Source organism: Microtus oregoni, unplaced genomic scaffold, assembly GCF_018167655.1.
Source record: "Microtus oregoni isolate MIOR12 unplaced genomic scaffold, Mior012 000015F_ref0000493, whole genome shotgun sequence".
Classification (NCBI taxonomy): Eukaryota; Metazoa; Chordata; class Mammalia; order Rodentia; family Cricetidae; genus Microtus; species Microtus oregoni.
Genome location: NW_024543074.1, coordinates 1764137 through 1778902, shown reverse-complemented (window position 1 = coordinate 1778902; position 14766 = coordinate 1764137). Strand labels below are relative to the sequence as shown.

General features: G+C 37.6%; 1 protein-coding gene across 1 annotated transcript in view; it reads right to left on the bottom strand.

Moving 5' to 3' along the window:
• Positions 1 to 14766, bottom strand: part of Npepps (aminopeptidase puromycin sensitive) — a 92674-nt gene that overhangs the window by 35006 nt on the left and 42902 nt on the right. Inside the window, exons 4-9 of the mRNA XM_041664314.1 lie at positions 7338 to 7459; positions 6093 to 6200; positions 2901 to 3101; positions 2250 to 2346; positions 2105 to 2138; positions 1079 to 1193 (exon numbers count right to left, since the gene is read on the bottom strand). Coding sequence (XP_041520248.1) covers positions 1079 to 1193; positions 2105 to 2138; positions 2250 to 2346; positions 2901 to 3101; positions 6093 to 6200; positions 7338 to 7459 — 677 coding nt within the window. The remainder of the gene's footprint in view (positions 1 to 1078; positions 1194 to 2104; positions 2139 to 2249; positions 2347 to 2900; positions 3102 to 6092; positions 6201 to 7337; positions 7460 to 14766) is intronic.

The window sequence follows — 14766 nt, the reverse complement described above, 5'->3', positions numbered from 1 at the left end:
ACAGATTAAAAAAAAAAAAACTTATTTCCCCCAAATTTCATCTTATTTTAGCCAACTACAATGACTCTTAATCACTTTTTTTTTGAAATATTTATTTATTATGTATACAATATTCTGTTCCGTGTGTATGTCTGCAGGCCAGAAGAGGGCACCAGACCTCATTACAGATGGTTGTGAGCCACCATGTGGTTGCTGGGAATTGAACTCAGGACCTTTGGAAGAGCAGGCAATGCTCTTAACCACTAAGCCATCTCTCCAGCCCCCTTAACAATCACTTTAATTAAATAAAGATAAATTTTGTATATACATTTCTTTTCAACTAACAAACTACATAACAGAGATAACTCAAACAATTATAGATAGCTGGGAATCTCACTACCCAAATAATTTCTATTTGTCTGAGATAAATTTTTCTCTTACCCAAATTAGTATCTAAACATTCCCTATCTGCAAACAAATCGTGTAAGTTTACTAAGTATTTTCTGCTAACACATATGGTCTCATCTCTGTTCTCTCTCCCCTTTCTCTCAATCCTCTCTATGTTGGCCTTGAGCATGCTGGGCAAGTACCAAACCACTGAGCTATTTGCCTAGCCCTGATAAATGTTTTTGCAAAACAAATCCTTTAAAAGAAAATGTTTCTTGTTTTGTTCTGAGACAGGGTTTCCTGTGTAGCCCAGGCTGTCCTGGAACTGTAGACCAGGCCGGCCTGAAACTCATAGATCCACCTGCCTCTACCTCGCAGCCCTGGGACTAAAGGCATGCGCAGCCACCAGTGGCTTAAAATAAAATGTTTCTATCCAATTCTTTGACACAGTATCATAGCCAATTTTTCTTTCTTTCTGGTTTTTCGAGACAGGATTTCACTGTGCAACTCTGGCCGTCCTGGAACTCATTTTGTGGACCAGGTTGTCCTCTAACTCACTGATATACACCTGCCTCTGCCTCCCAAGTGCTGGGATTAAAAGGCGGGAACCACCACTACTATGCTACCATAGCAAAATGTAAAACAGCAAGTCCAAAATAATGTGCAATAGGACATAGATGGATATATTTGAGCACTTAAAAATATTAAATACCATAGTAACAAGATTTCCAAACCATTGATGGGCGAGTTCATGTCCCACAACCAGAGCAACCCACTGGCGTGATGAAGAACAGGAGTTTTTTGGATCAATAAGCAACGCAGTCTCCCTGTATTTAAAAAAAAAAAAGTAAAATGGTAAAAGTGTTTCAATAAAGGCAGGTATGCAGAAGTAAAGGAGGTTTGGGCAGTAAAGTCTTTATGTTAGGCTTTCGCAATATCAAGTAAACATTGTCTTAGCATTTGTAATATTAGTAGGGTCCAGGAAGACTGAAGACTACGTTGGTAGACATTGTACAACAGAAGATCAAAGACATACAAGTTTATCAGTGTGCTATCTGCTGACTAGGAAGACTTTGCTAATCAGGGAAGACACAAGGGAGGAGCAGTGGAAGACATTCTAAAGTCCCAAAAAGGACAAGGAGCAGACTATGCAAAACTTAGCTCCTCTAAAAAGACTGAAAGTGGAAGGAAAGGCAGGGCAGTGGTGGAGTGCGCCTTTAAACTCAGCACTTGGGAGGCGAGGCAGAGGCAGGTCTCTGTGAGTTCAAGGCCAACCTGGTCAACAAGAGCAAGTTCCAGGATAGGCTCCAAAGCTACAGAGAAACCGTGTCTCAAAAAACCAAAAAAAAAAAAAAAAGTGGAAGGAAAGTGTTTATAGACTCAACCTCAGAAATTATGTAACCCACATGTTTGTGTTGTGCTGACAGACATGTAAAAATCTGCTTAGAAAACACAGACTCAGGGAGGCTCTTCAAGTTGAGTAACTGCTGGGAAGGAGCCATACCGAGTGAGATTCAGTAAAGAACACAGTTAAAAATGGTATAAGTGCCAAGTGTTCCCTTTATAATAATATTGCACCCTCAGACAATAGCACCAGAGAGGGAAGTCCATCTGCATGCTTGAAATATTCATTAGAGGAAGAAAAATGTACCCTAGAACATAAAGCAAAAGCACTCAACTGTGAACAGGATGCAATCCATGATTTGAAAGAGGGCAGGGTAATGTTTCATTAACATACCTATAAGTAACAAGGCCCCAGTTCTCCATGGCACCTTCATAAAATAAATATAAACATTTATTGATATATAAGCATACTTTTCCTCAAATATCACAAAATTCAAATAAAGTTATACAATTCAGCAATAAAACGAAATTTACTTTACCAGCTGCAAAGTCAGCAATAGCAATGAGATCAATTTTAGGTAGAGGATAAGGAACATTGAAGTAGTCTTTATAAAAAGGCAAGGTTTTAGCAGCAACCTATAAAGCACAAACAAAAAAATATCCTATGAATTCTTTATTATGAGTCACACAGAAATTCACAAAGGAAACCTGTTTTAAGCCAAACTATCATAAGCTTTTAGAAACTAACTCAAGGGAACCCTACTTTCTTTGAAAACCATGTTGGCCACAAACTTTGTCTCACTGTTCAAACTGTAATCCATTTATAACTTGGTATGAACAATATAACTATATATTTTCATGGTAATTCCACAGAAAAACAAAACTCTGCTTTTATACACTCTCTTTTATCCACAGCCAAAGGTTTTAACCCATGACTTCATGTACTAATAAATACACACTCTACCACAACCTCCAACCCTCACTTTTCCTATTTTCTAGATCATTATCTTATAAAATGTTAAGGCAACATCAAGTTTGGCATATCCAAAATTCTAATAAAAGTGAAATGAAAGTATCAAAACAACTTTCCAATTAAATAACAAATAACTGTACTAATAATTGATCAGAAATGTAAATTCCCCAACCTGGAGTTATGGAATGTTGGAACAATCCTCTTCAAGGACATTTACCTCTAGCGCAAACTTTCCTTGCTCTGCTTTGCCAACAGGGGTGTAAACACGGACACACACACCATCTTTTGACCTTGTTTCTACAAAGTCATATTCACCCACAACAAAAGCCACCAGATACGTAGACATAACAGGTGTGCGGGCAAACTTCACTTCTACTAAATTTTCATCATCAGGATATGGTTTCCGGTCAATTACATTCTTAAGAGAAAAATAAAAACAGAAAAAAGAACAAAGAAATTTTAAGGAGATTTATATTAGTATTTTGGAATGAACAGTAGGCAACAAAAGCTATAGGGTTGAATATTTTCCCTTTCCTTTTTTTTTTTTTTTTTTTTTTTGATTTTCGAGAAAGGGTTTCTCTGTAGCTTTTGGTTCCTGTCCTGGAACTAGCTCTTCTAGACCAGGCTGGCCTCGAACTCACAGAGATCTGCCTGCCTCTGCCTCTTGAATGCTGGGATTAAAGGCATGCGCCACCACCGCCTGGCTCCCTTTCCTTTTTTTAGGCTTATTTTAATCCTAGTTCACCAGTGGTTTTCTGTTTGCTTTTTGAGACAGTTTCTCAGTGGCTACAGTTACTGCTGGAACTCACTTTGTAAACAATGCTGACCTCGAATTCACAGAGATCCACCTGCCTCTGCTTCTCTAGCAAGGGGCTTAAAGGAGCCACTACCACTGGCTGACCCATCAGTGCTTTATATCATGAAGGTCTTTCTTCTTCTCAGGAAAATGATCTGATAAAGTTCTTTTTCCTCAGCAGGGCAGTGGTGGCACATATCTTTAGTACCAGCACTCATAAGTCAGACGCAGGAGGGTATCTGAGTTAAAGACCAGCCTGGTCTTCCAAGTGAGTTTCGGGACAGTCAGAGCTACATATAGAATCCCTGTTTCAAAAAATTAAACAACGCTGGGCGGTGGTGGTGCACGCCTTTAATCCCAGCACTCGGGAGGCAGAGGCAGGCGGATCTCTGTGAGTTCGAGACCAGCCTGGTCTACAAGAGCTAGTTCCAGGACAGACTCCAAAACCAGAGAAACTCTGTCTCGAAAAACCAATAAAATAAAATAAAATAAAATAAAACAAAATAAAACAAAAACAAACAAATATATATATATATATATCTATATATATGTATAAATATATATCTTTTTCTTCTTCTTTTGTTTTTGAAACAAGGTCTCAGTATGTGCCCTTAGAAGGCTTGAATCATGCTGTGCAGACCAGGCTGGCCTCCAACTTAGAGAGATCCACCATGCTAGCTCAAAGGCATGTACCACCTTGACTGGGTTTGGATAAGAAGTTGGAAGCAAACTGTTAGAACACCCAAGGACTTACTTAAGAGGAATCAACTTTCTTGGATAGTTTTACATGGCAAGCACTGGGATGTTTTGTTTCAGTTGTTTGTTTTTTTGAGATAGGGTCTTACTATGTACCTCTGGGTGACCTGGAGCTCAGTATGTAGACCAAGCTTTTCCTTGAATTCAGAGGCCAGCCTGTCTAGGCCTCCAAGATGCTGGGATTAAAGGCATGTAACTTTAAACCCAATTCTGTCTTGGGATTTTCCCCCTTTTTGCATTTTTTTGAGATAGGGCTTCTCCGTAGTTTTGGAGACTGTCCTGGAACTAGCTCTCGTGGACCAGGCTGACCTTGAACTTGCTGGGATTAAAGGAGTGCACCACTACCGTCCAGCAGCTTTTTAAAAAACAAACAAACAAACAAAATAAAACCCTCAATACTTTTCAAGTAAAAATAACAGAAGAAAGTAAATTAATAATAAAAATGATTATGGAATCTCATATCTTTTGGAGCCTGTCCTGTTCTTGTACACCGGGCTGGCCTCAAACTCAGAGATCCACCTGCCTCTGCCTCCTGAGTGCTGGGATTAAAAGCGTGTGCCACCACCACCTGGCCGGAATCTTGTATCTTAAAAGGTACGGACTTGTAAATTTCAAATACCCTCTGTACCAAAACTAGCTCTCTCTGGGAAGACATGAAACTTCCACTTTACTTATGGAGTCCCTACCTTTCTTTTGGTGTTTTCCCCTTACTCAGGCTCTCAGTCTCTTAAACTCTCTATCCTTTATTCCATGGAAGCTGTATTCAAGAAACAGGTCTTGCCCAGTGCTGATGGCAGAGGCCTTTAATCACAACAATCAGGAGGCAGAGGCAGGTGAATCTCTGTGAGTTCTAGCCTAGCCTGGTTTACAGAGCAAGTTCCAGGACAGTCAGGGATACATAGAGAAGTCATCGTGAAAAACCAAAAGAAAAGAAACAGACCTTAGATTTATTCATACTAAAATGCTCTTTTTAGTGTATTAGTCTCCTCTCTAGAAATGCCTAAGAAGAAAATAGCATTTTCTATGGAATTCTCTCCACTAATAGGTGGGCAAAAACTGGATGATTTTACTTGTTTACAATTGGCTTTTTTGGCTTCTTTCTCTGTAGTCCAGCTGCCCTCAAACTCACTATGTTGTTCAGGTTGGCCTCAAATTTGCAGCGGTCTTTCTGCTCAGTCTCCCAAATGCTGGGATTAAAAGTATGAATCACCACACGAGTAGCTCTTAGTTCTCCACAGTCAGAGTAAATATACATCTTAAACAAGGTGGTCTTAGACAATACCATTTAAGTAATGAGGGCTTCTCTTATTTATGAAAAAGACCAATAATAGTAAAGAGAGCATATTAAAAAATATAGTCAACCAAAAATCTAAATATAGCTATCACTTCTAGGATTTAATAAGAAAGCCATTACTCTTATTTCAGGTAATATATAAGGTTGCCCCTTACTTATGTCCTTCAATTTTCAAAAGCAGATAATCTGGATATGGTGTCACATGGATATAATGCTAGCACCCAGGAAAATGAGCAGGAAGATAGTTATGAGTTCAAGGCCAGTTTGGACTACAAAGTGAATTCCAGGATAGCCTTGGATACAATGTCCCCTGACTTAAAAAAAAAAAAAAAAAAAAAAAAAAAGAACAAAAAGCAAGAATTTTGTAAGTGGCTCTAACAGAAAAGTTCTTCCTTGAGGAGAAAAACAATCAAAAAGCAACAAAGGAAAACAAAATAAAAAAGAAACTAACACTAACATTTCTATTATGCAGTAACCACTATGCTAGGTGATTTCACATTATCCTGTTTAATAAACAAAGTAAATATACAAAGACTATGAAATATCTATTAGCACATACATACCATGTTTGATAAAGCAACTCTGTCTTTAGGAACAACAAGCGAGATATCAAAAGTTGCTTTGATAGCAGGCTCATCCCAACAAGGAAAAGCTCTCCGGGCATCAGTAGCCTTAAGGAAAAAAAAAATATAAGCTCATATAAATACCATTAAATTAACTTCAGAGGCTTTTTCATGAAACAACACCATTTTACTATCACTCATTCATATTTAGTCAATTTTTTCCTTTCGTTCTGTTTCATAAAAGTTGTATTTAATATATACAGAGCTTTCATTGCATGTATGTTTGTGCACATTTCTACCTAGTACCTTCAGTCAGCAGAAAAGGATGTCAGATCCTGGAGTTAGAGTTTCAGATGGTTTTGTGTAGCTATATGGGTGCTGGGAATTGAACCTGGGTCCTCTTCAAGACCAGACTATGCTCTGAGCTAACTCTCCAGCTCCTTCATTTCTTTCATTTCTTTTTAGTATAGAGAACCAAACTCAGCCCTCCTCTGTTGATCTTTATGTCCAGTCTTCAAATATTTAATCTCTACTCTGCTAGGAAATGAGCCAGGTGCTGACTACAAAGAAAATACAATGCTACAACCACCATCACACTAGAAACTATTTGGGGACTATTCTGCTATAAATCATAACAAAATGAGAATAATTTGTAATTATACTTTTTATTAAAATATTTTAACATTTCAGATTTAATATGAATAAATAACTTTACCAATAGTTTAGATATAACACAAAGCACAAAAAATTAATACCATGCTATAAGAATTCAGATTAGGAAAAACACGAGAAAAGGTGCCTCTGGCTTTTCAAGTAAAAATCATCAATACAGAAATAAGAACATGTCAGGTATTGAAATAAATAAATAAATTCCCAATCGTGTTTTCTTGGGGGGGGGGGTACCCGTTGCTTGTTTTTCAAGATAGGGTTTCTCCGTGTAGGTCTAGTTGTCATGGAACTGCTCTGTAGACCAAATTAGCCTTGAACTCAGAAATTTACCTGCCTCTTCCACCTCCCAAGTGCCGAGATTAAAGATGTCCACCACCATGCTCAGCTCTAATTGAGACTCTTAAAAAGGAAATAAAAATAATAATAAAATAATCTCTGTGAGTTCAAGGCCAACCTGGTTTACAAAGTGAGTTCCAGGACAGCAGAGCTACACAGTGAGAAACTGCCTCGAAAAACAAAATAAATGAATAAAAATCAAAAACAAAAAGGATTACATTAACAAAGAGTAAGACATACCTCAAACTGTGTGACAGCAGCATAGCGCACCTCTCCAGTAGGGGTGGTGTATTTACTTCTGTAGAAACCTTTCATTTTGTCGTTCAGTTCTCCAACAAAATCTATCTTTAAGGTTCCTGTACCTGTAATTGAAGATGAACACAAGTTTTTTTATGGAGATGTTAATAAATACAGGTATCAGAAATATATCAAGATACTATATTCAATCGGCTATTACTATGTTCAAAGCATTTCCTTTCTCAAATACTACTTTTGGCACTGAAGAGAATACTCTACTGATTGACATAAATGGTAAACTAATCCTTCAAATCTTGTTTAGGGTGACTGATTAGAAAATAATTTCAAGGGGGCTGGAGAGATGGCTCAGCGGCTAAGAGCATTGCCTGCTCTTCCAAAGGTCCTGAGTTCAATTCCCAGCAACCACATGGTGGCTCACAACCATCTGAAATGAGGTCTGGTGCCCTCTTCTGGCCTTCAGGCATACACGCAGAAAGAATATTGTATACATAATAAATAAATAAATAAATAAATAAATAAATAAATAAGAAAAGAAAATAATTTCAATAAGTCTCAAATTACCAGGATATATGAAAACAAGAAAGAAAACATTATTAAATGTCTAAAACATGCTTCTGCGTATGAGACTTCCAACTTTAAGGTTGGAAGTAGTGTCCCCTTTTTAGAAGACAAATGAGGGCTGAGAATTTATTTATTTTTTTGTTTTTGGTTTTTCGAGACAGGGTTTCTCTGTAGCTTTGGTGCCTGTCCTAGAACGAGGGCTGAGAATTTAAAGTGGCTTTCCAAAGGTCATCAGTAAGCAGCAAGGATGTTTTTACTCAGAATATGCTCTCTGCCAATTATACCAAGTGATTAGTCTTTTCAGATAACTTCATACACAAAGAGAGAAATACAGCCAATTGTTCTACCATTAAAGGCAGTATATTTGATCCAGATAGAACACTGATTGCATATTCTTGTAAGGAATTAAAAGAACAATTATTTGATCAACTAAAGGGCATAAAATAAACTCTCAGGATCACTTCAATCATCTCAGCACTAATACTAAAGAAAGAAATTACTAAATCGAAGCAAAAATGCAACCTAAAGACATCTATATCGTTTCAAGAGCAAAACGGGTTTTTGCCTTTATGTTTGACTTCCGCTTTTATGTTCAGATGCATGGATAAACAACAATCCCATTCTACACCTCACACACAAATCAAGTCTCTCTCTCTCTCTCTCTCTCTCTCTCACACACACACACACACACACAGGATTTTGAAAAAATGTTGACTTTGGACCTGCTCTTTCCCCATGCCTACTTATAATAAGATCAAGAGAATGTGAGTCTAACAAATTAAATACATAAGGAAAATTATTAGTCAGTCATACCAGACTTTGATATCCAAATATTTCAAATTGTCATTTTGAAATGCTATAAAGTAAAGATGTCTGACATTGATTAAATGTCATTGACTTTTTCTCCTTTCAAATATCTTTTTGTATGATCTTGAAATCAAATTTCATGCCTAAAACAGAATTTGCTCTTTGGAAAGGTTCAAAGTCACATAAGTAAAAGTTTATACAATACACAAAGGACAAAAAGCACTGACTCTACTTAAGAATAAGTGCATCTACCATGTGGCTAAACTCATTTTCTTATGTGTTAATAAGTAATTCTGACAGTTATTTAAGATAGAATTTCAGAGTACAATAGCAAAGTAAGCACTAAAATATTATCACATTCTTAAAATAACCATGCTGGAAAACAGCACTAACAGCTTAACTGAAGCTCAATTGTATAGATATGAAGGTTCTCTGTCACCAAGCTATATCCCAAACTCCAATCAATTCTTTAACACGAATGGCAGATTACTAGGACAATAAATATTATTACAACTATTAAGACTCTAGAAGAGTCTTATTATTGATGGGTTAATAATGGATAATAAGAATTAATAAGTAGGGCTGGAGAGACGGCTCAACAGATAAGAACTGGCTACTTTTACAGAGGTCCTGAGTTCAATTCCCAGCAACAATATGGTGGCTCACAACCATCTACCATGGAATCAAATGCTTCCTTCTGGCATAAAGGCATACGTATAGACAGAGCACTCATATACATAAAATAAAAATCTTAAAAAAAGAATACCTAATGTAAGAAAATAAGTAAGTAGTTTATCCTCTATTCTTTACAGGAACTTAATATGTATTAACGTTACTGAAGTTTTAGAAAGAAAATATAACAGATTATTTTTTAAATTCTATTACTCTCATTGGGAACTGACTGATGGAATTTTATGTTACAGTTCCACAGATGAAATTGGCAGTCTGCTTGCACTGTCAAGATGTTTTCTAATACAACTCTCATTCACAGTAAATGTACTCTCAGTCTTTCCTATTTGGAACAAAAGTGGGTTTAAAACTCATAACTAAATAAGAAAGGCGGCTTACACTTTTACTTGGTTTTAAATCTCCAAGGCCATCAAACCATTAACAAGATACTGACAGTGACCACTTCCAAAGAGTGGCTTACTAAACAAAATACAAAGTATTGGGAAAGGATAATTACCTGAAATTCAAACAAAACACAAGTTAAATGTTTTTTAAATCATGAATAAATTAGTTTCACATTATACAATACTAATCACAAGTATTACTATTAACATGAGTTTAATGTGAATATAGCAAAAAAAGGACTTTTGGCAAATCTGATTATCAATACCATGATGAATCAATTGCCAACTGGTCTTTAATTTTATACCTATTAACACATAAATACATTTTCTCAAATTAGATACTTAATTTCAACTAATATAAAGCCAGCTTAGTGGCCCATGCCAATACATAATCCCAGCACTTGGGCAGATCTCTCTGTGAGTTTGAGGCCAGCCTGATCTAAAGTTGAGAGCTCCAAGTCAGCCAAAACTACATAGTGAGACCCTGTCTCAAAAAACAAAAAGTAGAGGGTTAGAGAGATGGCTCAGTGACTGCTCTTCCAGAGGTCCTGAGTTCAATTCCCAGCAACCACATGGTGGCTCACAACCATCTGTAATGAGACCTGGCGCCCCCTTCTGGCATGCGGGCACACAGGGAAGGAATGCTATACACATAATAAATAAATCTTAAAAAAAAAAAAAATTAAAGAAAAAAAGTAAGGCCGGGTGGTGGTGGCGCACGCCTTTAATCCCAGCACCCAGGAGGCAAAAGCAGGTGAATCTCTGTGAGTTCGAGGCCAGCCTCGTCTACAAGAGCTAGTTCCAGGACAGCTAGGCCTGTTACACAGGGAAACCCTGTCTCGAGAAAGGAAAAAAAGAAAAAAAAGAAGGCTAAAAACCTTAAGATTATATTTACTAGTTATACCCAAGACCAGTTCTATAATATGATAAAAATCTGAAAAGATAAAGAACTTTTTCTTAAGACTTAGATGTTTTATTTCATCCTAATTCACAGATATTTGTGAAGTAAGACCATTATTTAAAGCAAAGAAGGACTGGGTATCTGATCCTAAGAACTTTGTTATAATTTGGAAGTCAGTGATTTTTTTTTTCCCCAACAGACATTATCAAAGATATTCAATAATTTAAAATGTAAAATTATGTTATTATTTGTGGTCAGAGGATAACTTTCTGGAGTCGCTTTCTCCTTCTGCCTTTACATAGGGTCTTGGGACTGAATTTGGGCTTGTATGGCAAATGCCTTTACCCACCGAGTCATCTTGCTGGTACAATATTCAATAATTTAATAAAGGATTTTCTAGCATTTTTATTGGTTGTTACATTAGCTTAAGAAATTTACTGGGGCTGGAGAGATGGTTCAGCAGTAAGAGCACTGGCTGCTCTTCCAGAGGACCCGAGCTGGATTCCCAGCAACCACCTGGTGGCTCTCAACTGTCTGGTACTCCAGTACCAGGAGATCCACCCTTCTGACTTCTGTAATCTCTGCACATACATATACAGGAACACGCTCATATACATAAAGTAGATATATTTCTTAAAAGAATTATTCTGTTAGGCGATAGAGGCACTTGCCTTTAATTCCAGCACTTGGAAGGCAGAGGCAGAAGAAGGATCTCTGAGTTCGAGGCCAGCCTGGTCTAAATAGTGAGTTTCAGGACACGCTCAAGCTACACAGAGAAACCCTATCTCAAAGAACAAAAAACAACAAAACAAAACAACAGAAAACAAGCACAAAAAAGTTCTGTTAACTTAAACTCAAACACTATACAAAATATTTTATATATAAACTCAATTTCTAATACAATACGGAACAGATAAAAAAACACTATGCTGAAATATAATTTACTACACAAGTAACTTTCTGTTATTATTTGAAGTGGCTTTGACATTTAGCATGTGTGTTATGAATTATGTATATGAATGATGTAGTCTACGGTTGGAGAGATGGCTCAGTAGTTAAGAGCACTGGCTGCTCTTCCAGAAGACTCAAGTTTGATTCCCAGTACCCACAGTACTGGCAGCTCAGAACCATTTGTAACTCCAGTTATAGGGGATTTGATGCAGTCTTCTTCTGGCCTCCTCCAGCACCAGGCCCACACATGGTGCACAAAACACCTATACACATAAAATTGTTTTTTAAAAACAATTTCAACATATAAAAATGGCTACAAGACTATGATATGGTTTCTTTTTTTTTATGATATGGTTTCTAAGGATACAGAGAAAACTGCTTTTATTTAAGGGATGAAGTGAGAGGAGAGCAAAGCAAAATTTCATTTAGGTAGCAGATAAATTTTCAAGCAATGTAGCATAGCAATAACTCTCTGTCAAAATAAATAAAAAATGAGATAAAACAGGAGTAGGGATGTAAGAACATAACTCAGTGGTAAGGGCATTTGTCTGGCATGTATAAGCTTTAGGTTCGGGTCACAATTGAGTGTAGGGATTGAATTCTCAGCTCAAGTTGAGCATGATGGCCCATACCTTTATCCCAGTACTTAGGAGGCAGAGGCATTTCTGTGTTTGAGGCCAATATGGTTTACCTACCATACCATAGCCCAGGCAGAACTACACAGACTGCTTCAAACAAACAAAAACAGTAACACACACACACATACGCACGTGCACAAACAAAAACAAAACAAAAACATACGCAGAATATAGCAGCATACACCATAACACCAGCATTTGTGAGGCAGAGGCAAGTTTAAAGTCAGTCTGGCTCACATAGGAAGATCCAATTCAGCCAGAGAAACACGGCCTGGACCTACCACAAAAACAGAAAGTGCCAGATCTCCAGCACTCAGAAGGCAGGTGGGTCTCTGTGAATTCAAGGCCAGCCTGGTCTAACTGGTCTAAAGAGTACTAGGACGGCAAGACTATCTAGAAAACAAACAAACAAAACAAAAAAATGGAACCCAAAAGCAAAACAAACAAGAGAGAACTAGAAAGACTGGGGGGGGGGGGGGCTGAGGCAACACAGATGGAGGTGAAATGACTGGGTAAGAGGCCCTGGGTTCAGTCCCTAGTATTGTGAACAAAGACGCAAACTACAAACTACAAAGCATGATGTAGCAGAAACAGACTTTTGCTTGCTCTATTTATTTTTGAACTGGAGTATGATGCCCAGGCAGGGCTGGCACTAAAGGAGAGCTGGCTGGAAAGTTATCCTCCTGTCTCCACCTCCCATCTAGCTTCATCTGGCTATTTATGTGGGTCCTGAAGATCAAACTGAGGTTGTCAGGCTTCTCATATGTAGCAAACCCATATTTTCTCACATTTCTTTTCTTTCATTTTATTGGCAACAGAGATTAAATCCGAGTCATTGAGCATGATAGTTAAGTTCCACTTCTCCCCTTTTCTTGTAAGAGTTTTTTTTGATTACTTGAGCTTGATATTAGCTGATTAATTTTCGATCTTTCTTTTTTTTGATCTTTCTTTTAAGTAAATATCCATATGTTTTGATATGCTGCACATTTCTTTTTCAGTTCAAACTATTTTCTATTATTATTTTAGATGGAGTCTTACTAGTATTCTCACAATGGTCTCAAACTCCCTGGTTCTCATTCTAGCTTCTTAAGTAGCCAGGACTACAAATACAGGCCATCATGTCTAGGTTTTCTAATTTTCTTCCCTTTTATATATTTTTGCAGTACTGGGGACTGCACTTGGCCTTGCACAACCTAACCAAATGCTCTGCTATTTTAGCTTTCCAAACAAGTTTTGATTCAATTATTTAATATGTGAAAAGGAAAAATATTTCTATTTTTTTTTTCTTTTCTTTGGAACAGAATTTCTCTATGTAGTTCTGGTTGTCCTGGGGCTCACTTTGTAGACCATGGCCTGAAACTTAAGAGATCCACCTGCCTCTGCCTCCCAGGTGTAGGGATTTAAGGCATGCGTCACCATACCCACTTTGCTATTGATTTCTAATACTGTCACAGTATACATGGAATATGCGATGATGTTCCAGACAGTCAGAGCTGGTATTCAGAGAAACCCTGCCTACAAATAAATAAATAAATAAACAAACGAATGCAAAATATAGTCTTTTTTTTTTTATTTTTTAAAAATATAGTCCCTTAATGGTACATATTTCTTTTGAGTGGGAAGGCTGGAATGAGATGGGTCAGCAGTTAAGAGCACTGGCTGCTCCTCCAGATGACCCAGGTTTGATTTCCAGCACTCACATGTCATACAATCACCTGTAAATCCAGTTCTAGGAGATCTGACCATCTCTTCTGGCTTCCACTGGCATCAAGCACACACTTAGTGCAAAGCCGTATGTGCAGGCAAAACACTCTTATACATAAAATTACTTTTTGTTTTGCTTCGTTTTTTTTGAGACAGAATCGCTCTATGTGGTCCTGGCTGCCCTGGAGCTCACTATGTGGATCATGATTGCCTCCAATCACAGAGACCCTCCTATCTCTACCCTAGAGTGCAGGGAGTAAAGGCATTTGCCAGACCAAAATGTTTTATTTTTGTGAAGTAATAGCTCACATTTTAAACTGATACAGCAGCCCCAGGCTAAAAGTCCTAGCTAGTGTGCCCTCTATAAGTACCCAGAAACCAACGATTCAACTCTGATGTTTTTTCTTTTCTTTTTTTTTTCTTTCCCTCAAGACAGGATTTCTCCTTGTAGCCCTGGCTGTCCTGGAACACACTCTGTAGACCAAATTGGTCTCAAACTCAAAGAGCTCCTACTTCTGCCTCCTGAGTGTTGGGAGGTGTGAGCCCCCACCCAGTCTCCAAAGGTGTATTTTTGTAGACTGAAAACTCCTGTGTTTAATTCAAAGAGATTTCTTAATTTATTCCTTTTTTAATTTTAAAAATAACATTTATGTATTCCGTAAGTCAGGAGGGAAGGGAGAAGAGTGCCATGGCTTGAAGGCTAGGGGACAACTTGCAGAAATCAGTGTTCTTCTCTCTGATTGGGTCCCAGGGTCAAATCAATTACAGTAAGCAGG